Here is a 25,382-nt window from a genome sequence, read left to right as displayed (position 1 = left end):
TTAACAAGATCCTCTTCTCTTGTATGTGTGTATTATAGTTTGAGAATTGATGTAAAGTTCTGTCTGTATTCAAGAACTCATCTGATGAGCCTTCTAGTATAGAAGACATTTAATTTTGAACAAGGGATGTTATTGCAGCAATGAATGAGTTGGTTCATTTTTTGTTTGCTTGTATTTTTAGAGTTAACACGAGAGTTTCATGTTTTCTGTTTCATCCCAAGGTAATCAGTGCTGTCGATGGATGGAAGAGGCTTCCCGCAGGAAGGCACCACTAACTTGCTGTTCCCACCCCCTCTGGCTGGATATGCAGAATGTGAATTGACCGTTTCTCTCCGAGCTGTTGCTTAAAACAGAACACATTTTTACTCCAGTATACAGATTGTTTCACCTAACACAAATTCCTCTTAAACATTAAAAGTAGTTATGGTTTATGAATCAAGGACAAAAATATCTTCTATCATAAAAACTTGGAATAAATTCATGGGCCAGTTTTCACCCAGATATTTGGGGAGCACAACTTACCACATAAAAAACCCACTGATCCTCTGATTTTCTGATTCAGAAAATTGAGACTATTAAGGTACTGAGATTTAAAAGATTTCACGTAACATAAGGATAAGCTTTATTTGTAAAACCTGTTACCTACGAGAAGGTGGAGGTAGCAGATGAGACTTGTTTACTCCCTCTGATGTGAATCTAGCCTTAGGCTGCGTGAACTGTAAAAACTATGAATTCATTACAAATTTCAAGTGGCCTGCAGTTGAAGATGACCATCCATTTTTTTTTTTTTTTTTTTGCCAGACTTTAATTCTAGCCTTTGTTCCCTGCTGGAAAAGAAGTGTGATCATTGAAGCTTGAGCTCAACTGGCTGGAAAATCTTTGTCAGAATTAATACATTTCTATTACATCACAAATATATTTTTCATTTAATTATCTGAAAATGGGGGAAAGTCTATAATAACAATTAAGAAGATTGGTTTATGATATTCTTTTGCTGGTTTAGCTTTTAAAAGTCTCTTTTTAGGTTATTCTATTGAACATAGCAAACATTGAATTTTTGTTAAGAATCTCTGATGGGCCAATGGATTAATCCTTTTGACATCTATATTATTTCTTTTTCCTCTCATCAGAAGTATGACAATTAAACTACATAGGTCCTCAAATACCTGTTAAGATTAAATTATGCAAATCATCAAACAAAAGTCATATCCTTTTGGAAATTTAGTCCCACATGAACTGAATGGTGTGCTGTTTGGAAACTGAGTTTAAGATAAACTACAGTGGTGTGTTTGTTGATGCCAAAATGTTCGGCTTCAGTAAATATACTAAGAAGCTCTTGTGCCTTCTATGCACTATTAAAGAGTCTTATTCTTTTTTAATTTGATGGAGTGCAAGTTTTGTAAATGTTAGCAATTAGAATACGCTGTGTACATTTTTTTGGTACTGATTTTGAGAATTTAAAGCAGATTACCCTTTAAGACTACCCAGCTAAGGAACTGGTATTTAAACAAAGAGAAAATGGTATTAAAGTTTTCAAAATCTGAATTAGATAAATTCAACACAAAGTAGACTAGAAGACCAGAGGATAATGGAGTAACAGATCTTTGCAGTTGCTCATCCTTGCTAAAAATATGAAGTTTTATATTAAATAACTTCATAAAAGAACCAGTGTCAGCCCAGTCCATTTTATAAATCATTTGAGTGCAATTCTTTGAGCAATAGGATGGTGGTCTTTTTCAGGTTTTTTTTTTTAAACTAAAGATTTTGATCTGACAATCTACTTCAAGAAAACTCAGAAGATATGATACATTCTTACTTTTATCCTAAAGCATTGTTTGATCATCGTTTTCATTACCTGAAGTGCCAGGTTGGAACCTATAGCTCCTGTTAGAAGTCTTAAGGGCAAGAGCATCACATAATGTATTAAGAATTATATGCAGCCTGATGCTTTTCAAAGCACAGGACTAGAGCTGTTTTTACGGACAGGATTCTGTTGGGTGACCCCTCCTGTCAAACTAGAAATTAGGGGAAAAAGAGGGATTTTTATTCTTTACCTTGCTAGAGTACTGTTAATTTCCCCCCCTCCCTTTAGCTCTTTCATGTAATTATTCAAATCCATAAGTCAATATACATTAGAATCAGATGAAAACATTTTTCAAAATAAAGTTTTTTTCATTAAGTTGTAATGGTTCCCTTTTTGGTTTCATACAGTGACTAATCTTTAAAATGTTTTTTGTTTAGTTTTAACTCTAAGGGGTTATAATTTTTGGAGATGATGGCATATCATTAGATTTGCAGTATAAATTTTATCTGAGTGAACAGAGCGTCAAATAGACCTACATTTTGTATATATTTATAAAATGTACCTTAAAAACACTTTAAACACTGCTTTAAAAAATTTAATTGCTTAACTCAAACTTGAAGACACTTGAAGTATGTCCTGACAGTCCATTAAATGATAATTTTGATTTTTCCTGTTTTTAGAGATTATATCATATAGGTATCAATATTTAAGAATTTTTTCATTTAAAAATGTTGTACAAATGCTTCATATACATTAGCTATTTGCCATTGTGCAGTGGAAGATTTGTTTTTTTCAAAGAGAAAAAAACTGCATCTGAATACAATGATGAGACATTCAAGTAAGTGCTTATCTATGAATTCCCTCCTGTTATACCATAATAAAGTCTGGTTGATCACCTTTGTTAGCTGTCTATATGAAATTGCCTTTGCACTAACAATCTAAATTGCTTTAAAGATATACTTTTCCTAATCATCTACCAGAGCTCCTGCAGGCAAGATTCATGTCTACAACCTGGTTATGACGTAGGTCTTTGGAGAAGTGGATGACAGGATGAGGTGATTGCTCATTAGTAGTTAAAGGAGCCTGAGGACAATTAGAAAAAGACTAACATTTGAGTGTGCTGGAATCAGTAGATGGCTGTTGGAAATATGGCATATGTTTGACAAAAAACCATCTTCACTGGGAAAATCATACACAAAGGTCTTATAAACCATGTTCATAAAAAATTAAGCTAGAAATGTGATTCATGCTTCAAGAAAACCTGTGAAAAAGCTGCTACTCGCTTATATTATAAACTAGCAAATTTTCCCTATTTTGCAATAGTACATGTAAACCTGCTGGGCTGATTCTTACTGTATGTATACTGTGGTGCACACTTACTGTCAAATATTTACCTGTAAAAGTGATAGTTCTGATACTATTATGAATTTTTTTTAGAAAAGCTACCACGTATATTCAAACCTCATAAAACTTAAACGCAAATCCACTTACACTGTAAACCGTGATGAAGGTATCCTCCAGTACGACCATCCCCCTTCCACAGACTACAAATTCTGATCTGCTAACATTTTATCTGAAGTGATGCATTTCAACAATGGATTTTCGCTAGTAACATACATCTCTGGGTAAGATCCTTCTGTGGAAAACTGTTCTAAGTAACCCCAAATGTTTTTTAACAGCCTGCACTCCTTTTCCACATACTTAGACAACTTAGAAGTGTTTCCTCTTACCTGTGGAAGCAAATTGTGTTACACACCTCAAGGATTTGTTACTCTTTTACGAAGACACCACCAGAATTTTTTTACCTTGGTAAAAATCCATAGATTCTAATTTTTATTAAAACTTTAGCAATTTGATCATGTCACTTACTAAAAACATTAAATACCTTCCAACATTAGAGAATTCTTGATTTTAAAACTGAGCAATCTCTTCCTCCACTAGATTAGAATTTCCTACCAAAATATCTTACTTTGTTACAGAACACAGGCAACTGTGTTAGACTTTATAATGGTCCAAACCGTGCACCCTTCCTTTTGTCTTTGCCATGATGGATTTGTTATTCTTTTACAGTAGTGTCCCGATTTGTATCAAGTGGACATCACTGAAGGGATGAGTTCAAGTAGGCTTGTTTCAAAGGAACTCCTGTGGATCACAAACTATGAAGTATCTCCCAGCACGATGTTCAGTATAGCAGGAGGCTCTGAAATAGGATGTTTTTTCCATCTTCCAAAAAAAAGGATGTAAGTAAAGAGGATGCTTGTCCATAATGCAGTCTAGGTTATTAAGAGCTCAGTCTCTGACACCCTTGAATTGTTCTTTACCAACAAAAAGGTCAAATGAAAGTCTGGCCAATGTCAATAAAGACAACTTTAAATCTCTTGAAGCCCTCTCACTGCAAAAGAGTGACAGCAAAAACAAAATGCTGACAACGCCCAAACGTGGATCTTTGATGTTCCTGTTCATATAGCCAATATTCAGTATTTCTGTACTGTTAGTTTACAGGTGGGGGGAAAATGTGTTAATGTTATTCATCTTTTGTGTTGACTTATTTCTGAGTACCAATTAAACCAAAGGGGGCCTTTTGATAAGCGACTTTAAGCTCTGGTTTATGCTAAAGCAGCTCCTTATTGCTCAGAAAAGACATATTATTTTATGATTCATGAAAACAAACTGATTTTTGTTGCATCTTCCAGGGAAGATTTAACAATGTAAGGAGTTCAATCCTGACCTGAATTTAATACTTAATGTTTCTTGTTTGACAGATAAAGGTGCTTAATCAAATTAAGAAAAAAACATAATGCCCCAAAGTAGAGTTCTGTTGATGCTGAATTAAAGAACTGTTACCATGGAAAGCTTCAGTTCTGTTGTTCTTTTATTCAGCTGAAACTAAGACTATTGTCAGAATTTAGGTTTGTTTCTTTTTCTGTCAGTATGTATAGCCCCTAAAGCCTAGTATTGAAAGCATCTTAAATGCCCTAATCATTTATAATGTGAAAGTTGAATGTTTTAAAAAAGCAACCTTGATTATACACTAATCTTAGTGTAACATACAAACATGTTTTAAAGTTCTTTAAAAAATATACTTAGGCAAGAAGTAGAGAATATGGATGAGCCCTGGAGTAATGGCTAGAAAGAATCAACAGAAGGACAGTCTGTATACAGATGTATACTTCAGGTATGGTTTTTTGTTTTTTTTTTTTTGGTTTATGCTCTTTCTACATGGTCTTTGCAGTGGTATAAGACACCAGCTATCAGTAAACAATGTTAATTCTTGTTAGGAAAAGAAAACAGAGGTGTATGACACAAGTGAAATGGGTCCCCACCAAACCAAACACCTTACATTTCCACAAGTTTTAAAATTTGATCAATTAAACTTTTTCCTGCTCCATGCATACTTTTACCACCATCAGTTATATCACATCCTTGTAGATTCCACTTCAGGTTGTACTTAGTGGTTTCTCAACTTCTCTGAAAATATTCTCACCTGTAGTTGTTTCTTCTTTACTCAAACTCAGCACTGGTTTCTCAGAAGTAAAGAACAGCTGGCAGTACTGATAACATCTGACTCATTAAGAGCCAAAGAAAAACTCAATCATTTGTCTTGTTCCATAATTAACTGCTGATGTGCCCCACTCTTCAAGCAACTGTTCTCATCAGAAAGCTGTACACAAAGCTTACGTTTTCTCTGGATACTTCTTTGGGCTACTGCATTCAGACATGATACATAACTCACCATCAGTAAACAGCTTTGCTTGGCTAACAAATGGGCCACTTGTAAACATACTTTGGCTGCAGGCTTATTTTCATTTTTTATTTTTATGAAGAAATTATGCTGTGATGAGATACTCCATTTTAAAATTGCTAATTCTCCTGTTGCTTTCCCATGAGTTGGGAATATTGTGATGAGGGCTTAGTCTGGTTATATCAACATACGTTGTATTTTTTTTTAGGACAGTTACAGTGTCACAGTTTATTAAAATTTGATAATATAATTCACACTCCAATGTGCCTTAAAAAGCACACCAAAGTGCACTTTTCTTGTTTTGACATAGTGGGTATGAATTGGTAATATAAACAAATAATAAAATGTTGTGGTTCAGAGAAATACATGGCACAACTGCTGTCGGGTCATGAAATGATGAGAATGCCATAGGCAGTTTCTGTAGCAGCTACTCAACTTTCCCATTGTAGTGCAAAGATAGCCATAGACAGTACATAAATGATGTGGCTGCAATCCAATAAAACTTTATTTATGGACACTAAATGTTGAACTTCATAATTTTCACATGTCAGGAAATGCTTTTTTTTTCCCCCCAACCATTTAAAAACTATAAAATCCATTCTCATGTCACTGGCCATACAAAATACAGGCAGCAGGCTGGTTTTGATCAGTAGGCCATAGTTTGCTGATTCTTGCTCTAGTAGATTTAACAGAATATGGTTAAGTCCAGAATTAATGGCTTAGGAACATGAAAAAATGATCGAATATCTTTTATCCAAAAGCTAGGTTTAGTAAAGGTTATAATGTTCCTCTTTTAGAAGTTATAAAATATATTAGTTCTTGGAGACAGAAACCAAAACCAAAAAATTGATACAAACTCTGAAATTCAGCAACTACAAACTGAAATTCAGCAACTACATGGCTATTTAAAAGGCAATCTTTATAAAAGATCAAAAGAAAAAGAAACCAATTAGATAGCTAATTTGTGTTTGACTTTAAGAGAAGCCACAGTAAGTTATACCAAATGCATTTACTTTGTACATCTTTCAGAATAAATGGGGAGACAGAAGTCCAGTCTTAACATCTAGTTGAGGTATGCATTAAAAAATAAGCCAACACTGTTGAAATGTAGAAGGCTCAGGTTGATTTTTTTCAATTAAGAGATTAAAAATCATCTAGTTAATGAAGTTACTGAGTTATGTTCAGTTGCCCAAATTAAAAAAAAAAAAAACCCACAATAGCCCCCAAATATTTCTGAAACAAAATTACTAGTCATCAACATATATAAGAAAACATTTCTGAAGCCTTTATTTACAAAAGCTTTAAAAACAATCCCTCTGTTTCACAAATGTTTTGTTTAAAAAGGACCACCCAGTTACAGCATTGAAGTATCATGAATAAAGAATGTACAAGGGAAACAAACCAATGTGGCTAACATTTGGAGATTTGCTAATACTACTGATTGAAGTGCAGATAACACACATCATAACTTGTAGTCCATCATTTCAGGGCAGAGTTAATGATTACCAAAGTGTCTTCCTACACATGCTCTGATCTGGTCACATATTCTGCATGGCTAAATATTTCACAGTCTCTTTTGTCAATATATATAAAATAGATTGCAAAGATATACACAAAAAATAAACAAGCATTACACTCCTCAGGTAATTTTATTAGCTACACTGTATATAGCTAATAAATTTATATTTTTTGTATTTTGTTGTTTTGCACCAAATCTCTCCATTATTTATCTTTGTAGCAACTATGAAAGCACAAATTTTTTGTCTTCTAATTTAATCTGGTACAAAATATACCTAAAGACTTGCAGTCTTTGGATTTTAATGAAATTGATTTGTGTAATCAACAAATCAAGAGCATCATTAGGTATGGCTATAAAATTTTAAAAAATTAAAAATAAGGGTAAATAGCGATGGAATAAAAAGAAGCAGATCAAGGGAAGTGTGCTATCATAAAATAACCGCAGCTTCAACATCTTGGATACCAGTTTCCGCGCAGACACTAAACATCTAATCACAAAGGATTTTTCCTGAAGGGTGTAAAGCTGGTTTGAAAAATTCTTCAGTCACAGAGCAGCCTACACATGCCAATTAGAAACTGACAGACACGAGATGTGCTTGGGAGATTAAGTACTACGTACAGAAACAGCAGTTACTAAGCTCCTCAGTAGTTTTTTTTGTCTTTTTTTTTTGTAGTCTTGCTGAATCAACCATTTGCACAATGCATGTTCTATATTCTGTGGGTCAAAAGCAAGTAAATACTGTATAAAGTTGGCAGATGGTCATTTTTCCAGCTAAGAGCAAGAAAAGCCAAAACTGCTGATAAAACAGAGGATTTGAGTCAGAGTCACTCTCTAAAGTGCAAAATTGATGGTCCACAATCTCAAATAGCTAAAACTCCTGCAGAATGGAAGGGAGACATGAAACAGGGAAATAAATTACAGTCAGTGCTAGTTAATTTAGGAAAGGGAAAAAACCCAAGCTCAAGTAAGTAATGTTGATCAAAGTATTCAATATGATGTACTGAATAGCTTTCCCCACTCTGTCACACACACCTACTAACAAGTATATTAAGGCCAGATTTAACCTGAATGCTTTTCTATTTATTAAGATCTGAGATAGGAATGGTCATACTTAGTACTGAAAGGCAGAAAATAAAATGAGCTATGAGAGAAAAAACAGTAATGTCTATTGTTCAAGGGATTCAACCAGAGATAAAACCTATATACAAGCATGTGCGTAGCTCAAATAAAATAAAAATAAAAGAACTATTTCATGTCATGACTGCTTGTTGGCTTCCTCTTCATATGCATTCCCTGTGCCATTCTGTACATAGGATGAACCAGAACCAAGGCCATACAAATGACCACAATATTTGGCATCATCAATATGATCTTCAAAGAACATCTAAAAAGGAATTTTGGAAGAAAAAAAAGATAATTTTAACCAAAAGGTACCACTGGTAATTTATATTTCAGCAATGTAAGTACTGACTGTTCATTAACTATAATGACAGCTCTTTTCTATGGTGCTCCTCTGAAGCCACACATTTAAATTAAATGTATAAGACTGGCTTTCTCAAGAAGTACAGAGCTCAAAAGAAACCAAAGAAAAAGACTACCAAAAAAATGTATAAACACAACGCCTTTCCTATTAACACTCAGACCATTTTTGAGAATTTGTAACGGAAAAATGGCAGGCATTTTTATTCCATTAATTTAATAATACTTAATCATGAGAATGAATAAAAATAGCCAGTAATGGGCAGGGGAGGGGAAGTTTAGGTTTATAAGTAGCCTTGAGTTTGTGTGCAAGGCTAAGTTGGCTAAAAACAATCAAACCCCAAACATGTCTGGACAGCAAACCCTGAACATTCAGATTAGGTTATTATCCTTAATAAAGCCAAGAAAAATAAAGATAACGAATTAGTAGCAAAGAATCCACCATTAATTGAACCATAAAGGCATTTTTAAATGCAAAACTGAGAACTCAAAAGGTTGTCTTAATTCTCTAATGAAGCACTGGGAAGAAGTACAAAACAAAATATTTACTTGTCATGAACAGTCCAAATCACTTCTGAATCAATACCACTTGGCAAAATAGCTATATGCTTTCTATTGTATGTATTATTAATACATTTCTACAAAAAGTTTTAAATCCCCAGAAGTATTCTCAGTCATTTCTTTAATGTCTAAGAGGATATACTCAAAAGAATTCTACAGTGAATATTTTGCAAGAAGGAAAACTCTTTTGTAAGCAAAAAAGTCCATTCTGTTTTGTTTTTGCACAACTGGCTTTCTTTTCTTTGCATTTAGCTACAATGAAGTATACCTGTCACTTAACCTAAGAGTAGACTTGGGTTCATTAAATTTCATTCTTCCATACCTAACTTCTTTATATTTGAAGAACTTATCTCTGTCTTTTGCCACTTAAGGAGTGTCTGCCCAGCATGGTTTTTGATTTAACTATTTCAGATTTAACCCCTTTAGAATTCAAAACCTCTTGGTAAGAATCTACTAAAAAGCATGAGTCCTACTCTGTAAATCCTCAAAGAACTGAAGAATGGCAAGAGCAAACAGTATTTTCAGCAGCAGTTTTAATACCTAAGAGAAGCCAATGCCAGGGAAAACTTAACATATGGATTCCTTGACTTGACAGAAGCAACACTGATGTGGCCAACAGAAAGTCCTCTGGAGTTCTCCCATTAGTAATGTGTATGACCTTGGATAAAGGCTACCTGCATCTGGCCTCAGCTTCCTCACCTAAAAAATAATATGGTTGGACCTACATGACTTCTAAGGTAGTTTAAATTTTTTATTCTACAAAGAACTTATTTTTTTCATTGCCTTCTGAACTACATTTCAAGATGACTTATGATGACTTTTGATTACTTTCATTCAAGTGTAGTGAGTATGACTTATATGGTACCTATAATTATATACTTCACTTAATATGTACTTATTGCCCCAAAACTCTTGCCATTAGATTTTAATGTTCTCAACCTAACGACCAACTGAGAAAAATGCACTGATGTCTCCATACTTCTCTCATTTTGAAAAAGGCCATTCCTGTGAGCAATGAGTCAGATCCTGCCTGATGCTGTGGTCCTATCCGTTCCAGCTCTAACTGTTCAGCAACTTCCTGTAAACCACCCTACAAGAAAGAAAAATGGCTTGTCAAAAGAAAGAAACATTGCAACACTCGAATTCACAAATTACATAACTTAGACAATGACCAAAATAGAAATGAACTTCAGTATGTAAAGACGGACCTTATGAAGATCAGCAAAAAAACAGAGAATGTGAATTACTGATGTATTTGTTGAATGGGGGAGATGTTTATAATTTAATAAATGAGATCCTAATTGGGAAAATTTATCTTCATCACACTCTTTAAGGCATGTGGCAGGCAAATAACTTCCCTAAAGATATGGGGGAAGCAGATCATATATAAGGTAACAGGTACACAGGGTAACATTTACCAAGTACATCCACAGTCTCTCTATCATCCATCAAGTATAAAACTGACTGTAGGCAGTTACTTCAAATTTTCTTAAGCTTCACACCAATCTATCTCTAAATAGTTTCATCTAAATAATTTGCACAAAACAAAGCTGTTATGATTAAATCCATAAGAATGCACTAAGTGCTTAACTGTGGTTTTGTTAGTTTAAAAAGGTTATGTTGTTATAAGAATACAACTCCTTAGAAGGGTCTGCTAAACACCCTCCTATGTAAATATTGCTAGGATTAAAAAAAAAAAGATAATGTGATTGAAAGAAAGGAAGAGAAAGAATACAAGAAAAGAAGGAGAGAGGGAGTGAGGGAAGGAGAATAAAGAGGGGGAAAATGGGAGGAGAGAAAGTAAAGAAACATCAGGACCAACGACACACACCAATTTCTCTGAATTGTTAAGGCCTCTACCACCAAACTAGCCCTTCTCTGCAACACAGCTTGAAACAGTGCTTTGCACAGCAGCTGCTTCAGAGCTAAAAATAGCACAAGGATTAGGTATCATTAGCAGCTGCTTAGGAGAGCAACACAATAGAGCTACTCAGTACCACTGACTACAGGTCAAAAAGTACCTTTGTCATTAACCTAAATGTTAACACTGCCGGTAACTCGGGGCATATTCAGAATATCTAATATGCTTAGAAATTTTTCAACAACACACACATAATGAACAATAATTCGGTTCTCTGTTCCCCAAAACTGTCATTGTACAGACATGTCAATTTTAAAAAGCATTTCCACAGCCAGATTAAAACATTTACACCTTGGATTCTCAGCACACAATACTTTCAGGAGGTACCCTTTCTAGAGTAATGAGGATAACCTACTGTAAGTTCACTTGAGTCACAGTAGTCTCTTCAAATTGCACAGAATTCTGCTGTTCTTTGGTGCTACAAACGTGAAGTAATATTTCTTAAAAATTTCCCTGGTTATATGCTATATCCTGTAATGAGGCAAGCAAACTTTGGACAAAAGACCACTCTCATGATTTTCAGTTCATCTGTCAAAAGCAAAGTTTCCTTATTCAATTCCTAAATTATTTCTTTCTGCATGAAAGTAAAACTCTTAAAGTTTTTACCATCTCCTAAAAGTATAACCTTCCTTGCACTTCTAAAAAGCTGGTGAGGAGAAAACTTGATTACCCTTGATGTAAGTTCTATGAAGCAACCACTTTACATAAATGTTTTTCCTGAATTACAGCTTAAACACAAACACACCAGAAAAAACAAAACCACTATATTCCTTAGGAGTCTGTACCCCCGTAGTGAATTCATTCTAAGACTAAAGGAGCACTTTTCCTTAATAAAGACACTTTCTTTTCTTTTTGAAAGAATTAATGTTCAGAAGTAACAAATCATTTACACACATGGTAAGCAGTGTCAGAATGTAAGCTGCTGTCTAGACAGGACTTACCCAATCACTAGCACTACTAACAAGCTGACATCTATGGGCCAGGGGAGGAAAAAAAAACCCTCTTAGCTATGTAATTTACTCCTAGTAACATGACCCTATGACTAGACCCAAGAAAATAATCTCTCATGAAGGTAAGCTGAAGGGGAAACTCTTTTTGCTACACAACTGACTATATCTGCACATTGCTGGCCACTTCAGACTTTATCTTGCATGGAAAGATTATGTGCGTGTTGCAAGAGAGTGAGAACTTGGACTTCTGTGCCTGAGAGGCTCAGATTCTGTGCTAGTTTATGTTCAATCTGGCAAGCAATGACAAAAATCTGATCTTCTGTTTAAATCTTGTTGAAAATTTATTCTGCCAATCTATATTGAAGCTCTGAAAAAGGATTTCCTATAAACTTTTATGCAAAAAAGGAATCAAATAATCAGATAATGTAACCGCACTGAACATAAAACTTAAAAATAGGGTTTAAATCAACATCCCAACCCAGCACCTTGTAAGTCAGTCACCCATTCTGAATACTGTGCTGATTACAGATAAAGACATTCGAAGCCTTACTTTGAGATTTTTGCAGCTCTTCATGAGGTACTTCACATCATAAATGACAGGAAAAAACAATCGAAGGATCTCAAAAAAGTCAAGTTCTTCTTCAGGCAAGTTAGAATTGGTCAGGATTTTGATTAAGTAGCCAAAGTCATAACCACTACAAAAGGGTGAAAGAATAAAGAAGAGGGGCCATAAATACCACAGAAATGAAAAGATAAATTTTTTTCTGACACAACTTTTAAGTGAGTCACACTGTAGGCGGAAAAAAAAAAATGAACCAGAAAAAAGTACACAGAATAAAAGAGAAAATAAATATGTTTACAATTATAATGGGAAAAAAATGCCACCTTTTACAGACAGTGTCATTTCATCATTCAGGGATACCAATATACAGAGATCTCTACTACCCTCCTAAGCGTGTAGTCACTAAACTACTATTTTGCTAATCCTTGAATAGAGAACTCTCTAAAGAGTATCAAACTGTCCATAGCAGATAGCTCAAAAAATAAAGATGAAAGGAAACTTGGCAAAAATGTCAAATGACGCAGGAAAACTGGCATTCAGAAGGCAAAAATAATGCATATCTTCGCATCATTTACATAACAAGGTCATACACTTCAAAAACCCAAACGGTAATTCCCTAACAAAGTATCTTCACTTCCCTTAAGTGATTTTATTAATACTACTCTCTTCCCTCAAAATTTTGTTCCTATCTCAATCCCCAAGAGATACTAATGGTAATGTTGAACCTTGAAGCGAAGGTAGTAAAGGCTGAGAACTAGTATCTAGAAAATAAAAAACCAACTCCCACACTCTCAAATCAACACCTCCTCTCCCTACTGTTTGGCTTTTCCACAGCTTTATATCAATACCTCTCTACACTCCCGTGCCACAATCACACCCCTTCTTTTCCCTGTCTACCTTTCCTTTAAGGACCTCCCACAGGATGCCTTCCCTCAAGAGCTCAGCTCCCGCAGATTTCTGAGACAAGCTGTTTTCTTGTACTTCCCTTTAAAGCACATGTATTGTTTTCTCCACGTTTAAAGGGTAGGTGTCACATCTTAATTTTTTTTCCTTATGGCACATAGTTGGGACTCAAATATTTGATGAGAGATGCTATTTAACATATCTTTCAGGGGAGATTACAAATAAAATTTCTATTCAATGTTTAGAATTTTACTTCTTACTTTAAAAAGAGAAAAAAATGTTTTTACATTGAAGACCATTAAGGAATATCAAGGAATAAACAATAAACAGCAGAAACCTTTAAATTTCTGGTAGCTAACAAGGAAGTAACTAACTTTACTGTCTACCTAAAATATGTCAGTATGTTTGCTTAGCATCAATACTAGTAAAAGGAAGATCATATTAGAGTTTAGGATTTATAAATTTCTTCAACTAGTCTTTATCTACTAGAAATAGATTCGAATATGAAGAAAATATTTAATGACATTTAGTAGAATAAAATCTTAACATATCTTGACAAATACTCAAATATATCAGAGTCTAATCCAGACTCTAAACTCTAAGAAGACATGACCCCTTTCTGTTTTTGTTCATCTTATCCTAGTACCTAGCATAGGGTATTTGCTCAGGGTATTTTTTGAAAGAAAGAACCTGTCATACATAGTAATAAAAAAACAGGACTATGCTTTCCAGTTCTTTTGTATCTTCATGACCAAGAAAGTAAAAAAAAAGAACTCAAAAAACGTTCCTGAAATTACCAGAGACTTAAGCCTCATCTCCTGAGGTATAGGCTCAAATGGAGAACAGAGAAAAAAAATGATAGGTGGGAATTGGTGTGCTCAATACTCCAGCTCAAAAATTACTGCTTAGTACTGCATTGAAGCTGACAGTATGAACAGTCCTTCACTATTCTCATTCATCACACAGGCCAGCACTGGAAATTCTAAAGCACGCAGAAACTCTTTTTTTTTTTAAATGTGTGAAGTGGACCAAGTATAAGAACATTAATATATGCAAAATGCAGTGCTTTTTAAAAAGATAACAAGAGGCCAAATAAAATTCCCAAGGTCACTATTAGTCCCTGGGCTGCCAATTTAATTTAGTTTACTTAGATAGGAAAATTCTTTCTCTTACCTAAAAGTCTATATTTACAAAATGGAATTAATTTCCTTTCCAGAAATTCTCTTCAACAATCTGATTTTATTTTATGATAAGAAAGAATTTAAAACTACCACTTACTGAGAATTTACTGTGTGTAAAGCACTTTACTAGATGCTTTAAATACGTTATTATCGACCATTAAAACAATTCTGTAAGATAATTCTTCTAAGTGATTTCTTCCTGACACTCTATTAGAAAAAAAAATTAAAATCCACCACAGAGACCCACGCCTAGCTTTCTCTTTGCCATTTTTTTTCCATAGCACTTAATCACCATCTAACAAACCACAATATACATCTCATCATTTTAAAAAATTGTCTGCCTACTCCCACCGGAATGTAAACTCCATGAAATGATTTTACTCTATTTTGTTCGTAGCTTAATGCCTAGAATCTTACCACAGTGCTTGGCATATGGTAGATAATAAATAACTTTTTTGAAAAATGAATAAATGTTTTCATTCTAAGGCTTAGAAATGTTAAATAACCCTAGGTAACAAAGATTCCAAATGGCACTGCTGGATTTAAACCAAGGTCTATTTTTCCAGCCTGTGCTCTTTCCACATGCAATACTGTCTCTTAGTCCAAAATGGATCCCGTATCATTAAATTCATCTTTAAGCAAAACCAACATTAGCCTGTCAAGAGTTAGGAGACTGCTACATGGCAGCCAATTTTTTGTAACTAAGCCTGAAATTGCTGACAGTGACCCAAGTGAAGTGTGAAGCAGCCAGGAAATGATAACACAAATGCCATTTTCAATGTAATCTTTTTACCTATGAAATGATAACCATTTGACCCCTTCACAGAGGACTACTCCTGATGTCATAAGAAGTTCTGCAAAGTACTGGGTCTCAATTCCTTCCTCCTCATGTTTTTTAAACTGGATACCAGATGTTGTTAGTAGCTCTATAGAGTCTTGGGCATACATGTCCTCCCTGGCAGAAGAAAAAGAAAAACATTCAAAAGTGCCATACTTCAAACTTTTTCTCCCACTTATATCTACAACTACAGCGCCAGAAATATCAAGAGAGAGAATGGGCTTGGGTCCATTTATTCCAATGCTTCACATATATGGAATGAAAACACAACTTAAGTACAAAGGTCATTTAGTATTTTAGAAAAATGTTCATGTAGTAAATAATCATTCACAACAGTCCAATGGTGAGATTTTCATCTTTACTATCAATTTCATTAGCCTTTCACAAGTTAAGTAAATTTAACTGGATTTGAAACAAAGGGTCTTCTTCTAACCAGTGGCTACCACCACAAAGTAAGAGACGTGTCCTTATCGGGGGCTTTCAGTCTCAGCAGCCCTTTTAATGCTGCCAAATGGAGCTGCAGCCCCCGGGGGTGAAGGCCTGTGTGTATCTCCCGGGCTCTCAGCAGGAAAGAGAATGAGTAGAAAACATCTGCTGTGGCTGAGTTAAACCACATTCCGTTTTAAAGAAAAAGGAGATGCCTCCTCTCACTAATGATGAGCCTTTCAAATAGCTCTAATAAGCAGTAAACTGTTTAAAATGAAGGGCTCTGCTAGAATAGCATTAATTTCTTCTTCTAACAACCTTACTCCTAGAAGATTACCTCCCAAAAATCAAGCCAGGAAATCTAAATATAAACCAATCTTTCAAGATTTTACTTAAGCCAAAAAGAAAGCCATCTCTAATTTCTAAGCACAAACACACAGGTATCCAAAACATTATATTAAATCAAAAAAGTGATCAAAATGAAAGTATGTTCCTGAGAATAAATGAAAAGTACTTCATGCATTGCCCACTGGTTGTTTCCTTTTATTTACTTTTAAAATTGTGAGAATACTGGTTTTTACCACTTAGCAAAAAAAAAATTCTACAAAAGCTTTAATAAAACAAAACCAAAAGGAACATTACACTTAGGCCAAAAAGTATCCTTATGGTCTACTCTCTGGAAATCAATTTACTATTAAATGTCTTTGAAAAATAACAAAACTAGCAACTGAAATATTTAAAAACAGAGAGGAACCACAACGATCACTGTAAGTCAAAATTCCCTGGAAAATTTCCCTGGAAAACCCTTGTTACAGAAGGGTATCTGAATAAATCCAAGTTTTTTCATTACACAACAGATATTACTGTCCTTATTATACTAAAATATGTACCTTAAACAAGTAGAATCTCACTCATCATGCCCCAATGCTAAGAGACATGCTTTAGCGATTATAACCAACCAAAGGCATACCAGATTCTTTCTCCAGGCACACATTACTCTGGGCCATATGTTCACTTTACTTTTATTGTAGTTTATTATCTCTCTCTCAATCAGAATTTAAGCTTGAAGAGGGCAATGATTTTTGTCTGTTTTGTTCAATGTTATATCACCAAGGAGTACTGCACTATTCAAGTCAGTATTTCCCAAACCTGACCAATGATAACAATTGCTCAGAGAACTTAGCAACAATATGGATTCCCAAGTCCCACACCTGGACCTAATGAATCACAGCCTCCAGGAGAGAGACCTGGATGAGTACCTCTGGTGTTTTATGATCAAGTATCAAATTATACTTTAATTTTCATGTACATATCAACTCCAAATTCAGTTTAGAGCAAATTCCCAAACATTGGACTTTGGCAATAGAAAGCTGACAGAAGAGTTATAGAAACACTAAGTTATAATGACTATGACCAACTTTCCCCAACACTATGTCCCTGGGGCCTAGCACAGCTGCTGACACATTCATTCTAGGCACTCAATAAAAAAGTCAATTTTCATCTTTCTTCAAAATATCCAAGATTCATGGTGCTCTTTCTCCACATTAGGTAGAACTGGTTTTACCTTCCAACTGACCCTTGCTACTTAAATATTTTTCACTGTATCCTTAAACATCTATTAAGATATTAACATTAGTATGAATGGTGGCAAAACTACAGTAGCCCTCTCTGTTTAAGAAAAAAACGTCTTTCAGAGATTGTAATAATAAAGCAGTTATTATTAGAACAAGGATGTTTCCAGAAAAGAAAAATGTCAACTTTACCAAAACTGAGACACTTAATGGTCACCTACTCACGTAATGCGATCACAGCAGTATCTTAGTAAAGACCAATGTTCTAATGATCAGCTTGGAAAAAAGGTAACATGGAACAAATGAAATGGTAAAGAACTGATTTTAAAAAGGGTTATCTTTTGGGAAAAGGATAAAAGGGAATTTTTGGAACTAAAGTACATATAAATGGTTATTATCAGTTTTAATAGAGATGAGTACCTTTCACCCTCTACCAAGTTCTGGAGCGTATATTATTAAATTCAACAGAGTAAAAACAAAGAGTCAGGCTAAACATAATGCAATTAGAAGCCATACTATTGCATCACTGACAACACTACCCTCTGAATTCATCAGCCCTGCTTTTCTTTAGATCTTATATGCTAAGTATCACATTACAGAGAATGGAGGTTCTTACGTGGCACTACCATTAATTGTCCTACAGCTTCTTTTACAATTTTTCAAATCGGATGTTAGATCATATGAAACAATCAGAGGCTGTCAAATAGAAGGATAGTGCAGTATAGTAATATACTCAAAATGTATTAAACATTTCCCCATCTCACAGTCAGTTTGTAAACAATCTGCCCTTACCCCAAAACACTGGAAACTTCCCTAAGCTATCAAGACTACTCGTACCAATGATATAGAAGTATTTTGAGTAAAGAAACTGGGTTTTGACCCAGGGCTTGAGTTAGAATTCAGATTCTGAATTGTTTCTAAAAGAAACACCAGGCTCAAAGATACTATTACTTCTCCCATATATAACTTACAAAAGGTTTTGTGGACTGACCTGAGAATATAAACATTATATAATATTGATTTAAAAGGAAAATGCACCCAAGTTTCCAAGAACTGTCTTACCACCTGTGATGTGTAATCTACTCATACACTGGAGTATGACCGTAATAAAAATCTCTTCACAAGGATAACTATTACAACAAAAACATATATATTTCAAATTGCACTCAAAGTTTGAAAGCAAAATTAATGTTGTAAGATAATTTTTTCAATCAAGAAGTATTTTCAATACCCAGTTTTCCAAATTTCAAAATAGTGGCAGTCATACTTTTCAGATAACATCTCTAAAACTCAAAGTATTTGCATTTAAGTCTTCTTTAGCCTAATTTTTTTGTCCCATGATAAAAAGAAACGTAAACTTTTGAAATTTTAGGTTTTAAATATTTCCAGGATAATGACACCAAATTCAGTTATAATTTCATTTGTCATACTTGAGGGAAATTAATTCCTAAAATTAAACTAAAAAAAGAAGTTTAGGTTAAATTTATTTCCCACTTACGTCAAATTAAATTTAAAATTAAACTGCCAAGTTGAAGTTCCTGGAGGGTATTCTCCTTGCTCATTCATAAATGTCAGTCCTAGCTGAATTATCTTCAACAAGTCCACATTACACCGCAATAGTTGGTACTGATAGTCAGCATTGCTCCTGAATTCTCCAATGGGTCTTGCAACCACACCTGGAAACTCGGTGTCCTGTAAAATAGTTTTAAGGTTCATTATTTACTAAATGGTCGAAACCACAATCCACATATTCCTAGAATAAATAATTAATTTTGGGTACAAGTCAAAGAATCCTCTTATAGGTTATATTCTACACAATTCACGTTCAATTGCAAAGTACCTTTTAACTAGGAAGAGCATTACTTTTTAGAACCATAAAAGAAAACTCTGCACACTTAACGACTTCTTCTTACTTTAAATATCATATTAGTAAAAAACTACTACGTATTAGATACACATAATAATGCAACTGAGTACTCTATTCCCAAGGAAGGGGGAAAAAGTCACAAATTCATGTTTCTCAACCGGTGTGTGAAACTATGCTCACAGTATTCTAATGTTAAAACCAATGAAGAACTGTTTAAAAAGAATGGAAGATGCACCATACTTTCCGATTGCTTTTCTGAAGTAAGGTTTATCTAAACACCAAAACCCTCCTAATTTCTTGGGCTAAAACAGTACTCTCTCTACAGTCCAGAGAAAGCACATCCTTAAAAACTGCTAAAACCTGCATGCCACCACTCATTCCTGTAGAATGTTAAACACATCTCTAATGTTGTCATTCCTTATCATCTGAGAAAGAAATGATCACTATAAATTCCTACTAGAAAAAAATAATAATTTCATTCTAATTGTAAGTACATCTATTAAATAGGACATTATCTATGTACACTCAAATATTCATATTTTAACCAATCAACCTGCCCCTCCCAAAAAAAGAGTATTAATTTATTTGTATTAAATATACTAAGAAAATAATATATCAGTTTAGTATTAAAATTCAAATTAGGAAACTAAGAACGAAACCTAAATACCAACTCATATGAAGCAGTAAAGAAATTAAAACTTTTCTAAATTCAGTCCAACTCAACAACCACTTTATTGGACGCTATGTGTTATGCTAGGTGTCGGGGAAGAAAGGATGATTAAGACACTAATCTCTTACTTCTCGAAGCTAATAATCTAGAAAACAGTAGAGAAGCCAAAACACAATAGTAAAGAAGTAAAATAACTGAGTAGACAAGCTAGGCAGATTGAACAGTATATGCAAAAGTAGAAATGCTTAACAGTACTGTGTGTCCACGGAACTCCACTGGTAATTAAAAAACAAACAAAAAACTGCAGATCAACAATGCTTCACTGGGAAATGTGAATTTTTTTGTTTGAGAAAGACATTCAGGAGTTCCATCTGGTATTAATATTAGGCCTTAATGTTGCTAGGAGCAGACCTGGCATTCACAGCTAGGTCCTAGCATTCTTCTGCTGAATATAAACAGTTTCACACTATCACATCAGACAAGGCCAGTCTGTAATCATGATTGAACATACGCAAAAACACAGACATTTGTCCAAACCACAAAAATGACCAAACATCTTTCTATCTTGGCTGAGTGACTGTTGCTTCTTTATGGCTTTAGCCTCACTCCAGTCTTCTCTCATTCTAGTTGAGACTCAATAAGATACCCTATCGTGGAATTACCCGAGCTTACTAACAGCATCCAGTTCAGAGCAAAGCCCTGCTTCCTTACTCCTTTCCTAAAACCACCTGGCACAAGCACAAATCCTAAAAGTCCTTTCTAACACTCTCTTACTCAAATGCCCCATGGTTCTAAGAATGCATTTTCCCTCAGTGCAATGAGTAAGAAACCCAACTTGTCATATTACAGGTGTGTTCTTGGTGGTCTTTAGTTGGAGGTCATTGACAAAATTCTTTTTATAATTAAATTAATCACTAAAAAAAATCAGCCAGAAGGGCTGAATTCAAGATGTTTAAAATCCCCTTTCCTCTTTCATAAAAAGCATTTTAAGGATTTTGCTCATAGGCATACCATAGCAACGTAATTATATTTTCGGATAACTTGACGAATTTTCTTCATCTCTTCATCCAGGTTGCAAGCCCAAACTTCACAAATTCTTTGGCTGTGATCTACAGTCGCTGCTGGCATAGTGAGGGCACAAGGAGTCTAGCTGCCAAGCATCAAAATGTTATACTTGATTGAAGATTTGTTTCGTAAAATACTTTATCCTTTATTTATGTACCTGTCAAAATAAGAACCAACTATATGAGGAATCTGAATCACAGAATAACTGAGTTGACAGAAACCTAAGAGATTATTCACAGTCCTTGCTTTATAAGAAAATCAAAGTTTAGAAAGTGACTTGTCTAAAGTCACACAGCTAATCAGTAGGAGAAAAAGGACTACAACACAGGTTTCCTGGTTCTAATATGTTATGTAAAAAGTGTTTTTTGTGTACATACTAATCATTTTTAAAAATTTTTCATTACTTAAAAATTGCTATAAATTCAACTCACTCTCTGAATAAAACTTTATAAAGACATCCCTTTCCAGAAAAAAAAGGAAAAGTGACATGCTGATATACATGTGAAAAGATCAGATCAGATGTTACTAGGGCAAAGATAGTATTTGCTTTTATTCCTCATTAACTGAACATTCAAAGTCTGATTTAACTACAAAATCTACTGGAATTTATTCAAGTCAGATTGGAGGGGCCAAAAGTAAACCAATTAAAAAAAAAAGTTCTTTCTGCAATAAGTAACAGCCACAGAAACTGTTTCCATGTCTGTAACTGTGCATGGGAGAAAGAAAGAAAGCAATAGAGCATCTGCATTTCAAATTTTTTCTTTCTAATTTCCTAAAAACCAGAGCATTTTCCCTGGTTACCAAACATACATGTCACGTTTCTGGTCCCTAAACACAGGTTTCATGGTATATAATGAGAGCAGTACAGACCAACATTGATTCTTGAGCAGGGAAATTCCAGATGCGCTTTCATTTTTCACACAACTTTGAAAAAAATCATAACAGAAAATGTAAAAAAGGGAATTATGACCTCCCCTTCTAAACTCTGCAGTCACAAATGTAACCTCGAGTGCTCTAAGAACAGAAACCAAAGATCCAGGGGCCCCTTCCTTTATAACCCTCTTCGCTAAACACACACACACACACACACACACACACACACACACACACACAGTGGAAAGATCCAGGGCCCCTTCCTTTATAACCCTCTTCACTAAACACAAACACACACAGTGGAAAGACCCTGTAGTTGAACATTGCTTTCCTCCACCTCTCTCTACTACAGTTCCAGAAGCCCCGAAGAGGCATCAGAGGCCCTCTCTTTACTGGAGGTAGCATCTCCGAACAGCTGGTTCCCAACGAAACGCGAGGACAGTACAGACACACATCTCCAAACAGCGGGTTCCCAACGAAACGCGAGGACAGTACAGACACACTCAAGTCACAGATAACTCTCTTCCCTGGCAGAAAGCCAGAGCGAAGGTGCTGATAACCATTGACCGGAGCCGGATGGGCTCCCAAGCACCGCTGCGTGAAGCAATACGAGAAGCTAAGGATCTAGGCCACCGCCCTCCACTCCCAATTTCCGCCCCACAGCATCGAAGCACCAGGTACAAAGCCTTCGCGTCATCACTCTGCGCCACCCCGTTGACATACCCCCCAGCCCCAGTTACCCTCCCCCCTCCACCCGCCGCCCAGCCCTTTCGTTAGCCAGCTGCACTCCAGCTGGCGCCATCGCGCACCCGCTTAGGTTCGTCATTCCCGCCCCCTTTCTACTTCTCCAACCCGCCCCTCCCCCCGCAAGTCTGTGGCAAGATCTACTTGTGTCGCTGAGCTCGCACTTCTCCTCCTCCTCCTCGCCATAGAGACAGCACCCAGCGGCGGCGGGGGTGGCGGCAACGACGGCGGCGGCGGCGGGTGCCCCATAGACACCTCTCGCCCGCCAAGGGGGAAAGGGGAGCCGGAGCTGCGCCGCACCGCGCTGCGCCGTACCGCGCTGCGCCGTCGCTTCTCGCACGTCCGGGCGGGGGCGCCAGATGATGACGCGACACGCAGAGAGGGCGGGGCACGCAGGTGACGGAAGCTGGGGTGGTGGAGACCTGCGCGGTCAGGCGTCCTGACTGGCTGGTTGGGGCGTCAGGGCAGTGAAGGGAGGACTGCTGGTCCCGGGCGGCGAGTTCCCTGTCTCCAGCTGTCCGCAGACAGAGCATGCCCCCCTGACCCCGAGGACCCCCGGCCGGGTTTGCTTAGAGAAGACGCGTCTCCCCAGCACTTGGGCTGGGGCGTCCCTGCCCGCTCCTCCTCTGTCGCTGGGGAACCGCCGGGCTGAGCAGCTGGGAGAAGCAGGCCAGAGCCTTCTAGGGCCTCGGGCCCGGGGACCCGTGGAGGATGAGCTGGCTCTTTCCCCTGACCAAGAGCGCCTCCTCCTCCGCGGCTGGGTCCCCCGGTGGTCTCACCAGCCTCCAACAGCAGAAGCAGCGGCTGATCGAGTCCCTCCGGAACTCACACTCCAGGTGACTGGTCGCCGCCTCTCCGACAGGAAGAAAAAGTAGGGCGGGAGGGCGGGCTGGTCCTAACTACACTCGCAGCTCCTCAGGCCGACTCCCGCCAGCTGCCGCCTTCTGACCTACCTCCCTTCGTCCTGCCTCTCACGCTTGCTCTCCTATCCCTGACCCGCGTTCAGGATTTTCTTCCGGGCCCTCCTTCCCTCCGTCCCGCCCCACCACTGCTCAGCTCCTCTAATTCCGATTTGCTCATCCCTCCTGACACAGCGCTGCTGACTGTAATCTGTCTCATAGTCTGTCTCCAGTATACCTTGCTTTGCCCGGCTTCCACACTGATTTTTCCCTTTGCCCACCTGTTTGCCGCGTTGGCAGAATTCTTAAAATTCTGTACTTGGGTAAAAAGAATCGTGAAGAGTGATCTCCAAGTTTCACAAATAGTGAACCATTTTTGAAAAAACCCCAAAACTGTTTCAACATTAAAGAGAAGGGAAGACGGTTTTCACCAGTGAGTTCTTCTCTGGGAGTGACATACTCAATCCTCTGAAGTCTCTAATAGAAGATTTACCCCGTTCTAACCACCTCCCCCCAGCTGGCAACTATCAGTCTCTGTTCATTTCTCACTTCGTTATTCTTGTTCCCACACTCGGGAATTGCCTTAGAGTCATCTCGATTGTTCTGTTGGCGTTGTATGAGTTGTTCATTTCTAGCGTGGTCAGATTAGAAATATTTTGCAATTCAAATTAATTCAACTGTTTTAATTGTAAACTGGTTTGCTGCAGCCCTTTATATTGCAAAAATCTGTGACCTCTAGTAGTTTTTAAAAATTAGAACTGCCTCTTTATATTATATGAATTATGCAAGTATATTTACTTGAGTGTCAGCACGTATTTTAATGTAAAGATGTCAACATCTTAGTAGACGTTTCATACATTTGAAATATATATATTCAGAGGTATTAAAATTGATTAATTCCTGTGGAAGGAACTTCTAGGAGCCATTTTATCTGTTACACTAAGGATTTTTTCCCAAGCAAGTTATAGTGTAGAATAGTTTTAAATTAGATATAGTGTTAAAAGAAAAAAATCACTGCAAAATGAGTTTGGCTAAAATGAGGCCTATTACTGATTGAACTTCAGGTGTTTCTTGGTTCTTTGTCTCAATTGTTCTGCTTGTTGAGAACTTTAGAAAGGTGAGAATTTGTGGTATTAAACAGGAAAGAATGGCATGGTATTTGATTTAATGGTGGCTTTCTTTTTGGAAAATTAAGTTCATAGAGTTCTTACAAGTCAGTCTTACTCCAAATAGTATTCTCTACTAACCTGTAAGAGCTACTCTTACAAAATATGCTTATGAAACAAGGTGACTCCTTTTTAACAAACAACGAAAGTTTGTCTCCTTAGAAGGCATCGCCTTGGAAGACTGTATACTATGCTAGTACTACTATTGCCAAAATACTTTTTAGAACCATACTTTTGGAATTAATTGCTTTTAATCCTTTAGTATATTCTGTTAGATATTCTCACTGCTGGCAAATTTTTATTCTTTGAGGTTGGAGTTGAATTTTTCAAATATTCCAAAATCCCTTGCTGCTAAAGCTGGTAAATAAGGAAAGCGATTGATGTGAAATTTATTGTATATTTTTTTGGCCTTCAAATAAGGTGAGATTCTAAGGCAGGAATTGCTAATCTAAGGAGTTCTGCAATTGGCTTAAGAGGATCGGTAAATACTCTGAGTCAAATGCAGAAGGGATCTATTTTGTTATGTTTTGAGCCAGAAATTATGGACATAATCAGACATGTGATATTATCTACATATTTGTAATGTTTTATGAACAGCTAACTTTAAGTACTTGATTCTTTTAAGTTCTTTTATAAAAATA

The 25,382-nt window shown here is 36.3% G+C and overlaps 3 protein-coding genes and 1 long non-coding RNA gene across 9 annotated transcripts in view; 3 read left to right on the top strand and 1 right to left on the bottom strand.

The window, feature by feature from the left end:
• ZDHHC2 (zDHHC palmitoyltransferase 2) overlaps nucleotides 1-2,182 on the top strand; it is a 67,213-nt gene extending 65,031 nt beyond the window's left edge. For both annotated transcript variants that reach the window (XM_022571093.3, XM_022571087.3), the window contains exon 13: nucleotides 222-2,182. The gene's annotated coding sequence lies outside the window, so the exon portion shown is untranslated. The remainder of the gene's footprint in view (nucleotides 1-221) is intronic.
• CNOT7 (CCR4-NOT transcription complex subunit 7) lies at nucleotides 778-23,558 on the bottom strand. Of its 5 annotated transcripts, XM_089903669.1 has the most exons (8): nucleotides 22,821-22,985; nucleotides 21,930-21,983; nucleotides 21,006-21,216; nucleotides 18,956-19,149; nucleotides 15,416-15,577; nucleotides 12,527-12,671; nucleotides 10,085-10,195; nucleotides 778-8,449 (listed from the first exon to the last, which is right to left on the bottom strand). In XM_089903669.1, exons 3-8 carry the CDS (start codon nucleotides 21,120-21,122, stop codon nucleotides 8,321-8,323), a joined length of 858 nt encoding a protein of 285 aa, XP_089759795.1. In that variant the 5' UTR covers nucleotides 21,123-21,216; nucleotides 21,930-21,983; nucleotides 22,821-22,985; the 3' UTR covers nucleotides 778-8,320. The 5 variants fall into 5 exon arrangements, with proteins under 5 accessions (XP_089759795.1, XP_089759793.1, XP_089759796.1 ...); XM_089903667.1 differs by lacking the exons at nucleotides 21,930-21,983; nucleotides 22,821-22,985 and adding an exon at nucleotides 23,456-23,558; XM_089903670.1 differs by lacking the exons at nucleotides 21,930-21,983; nucleotides 22,821-22,985 and adding an exon at nucleotides 23,506-23,524.
• LOC149744432 (uncharacterized) lies at nucleotides 8,432-10,415 on the top strand. The gene is made up of 2 exons (XR_016391151.1): nucleotides 8,432-9,842; nucleotides 10,104-10,415. It is a non-coding gene; the product is annotated as an uncharacterized LOC149744432 (long non-coding RNA).
• The window catches only part of VPS37A (VPS37A subunit of ESCRT-I), a 38,775-nt gene continuing 36,662 nt past the window's right edge, over nucleotides 23,270-25,382 (top strand). The window contains exon 1 of the mRNA XM_022571086.3: nucleotides 23,270-23,512. Within this exon, the coding sequence (XP_022426794.1) occupies nucleotides 23,388-23,512 (125 nt within the window). The 5' untranslated portion in view covers nucleotides 23,270-23,387. The remainder of the gene's footprint in view (nucleotides 23,513-25,382) is intronic.

Source organism: Delphinapterus leucas, chromosome 21 (assembly GCF_059928025.1).
Source record: "Delphinapterus leucas isolate spDelLeu-1000000601 "Yukka" chromosome 21, BTC_Dleu_Yukka2, whole genome shotgun sequence".
Lineage (NCBI taxonomy): Eukaryota > Metazoa > Chordata > Mammalia > Artiodactyla > Monodontidae > Delphinapterus > Delphinapterus leucas.
Note: the sequence above shows the minus strand (reverse complement) of the source record. Positions and strands in the feature narration are given on the sequence as shown.

Coding starts and splice junctions, on each gene's coding strand:
- CNOT7 (XM_089903667.1), bottom strand. CDS start 21,122: ATGCCAGCAGCGACTGTAGATCACAGCCAAAGAATTTGTGAAGTTTGG. Junction 12,672..15,415: donor AAATGGTTATCATTTCATAG/GTAAAAAGATTA, acceptor ACCCTTTTGTAG/TGGTTATGACTTTGGCTACT. Junction 8,450..10,084: donor CCTTTTTCAAAATGAGAGAA/GTATGGAGACAT, acceptor ATTCCTTTTTAG/ATGTTCTTTGAAGATCATAT.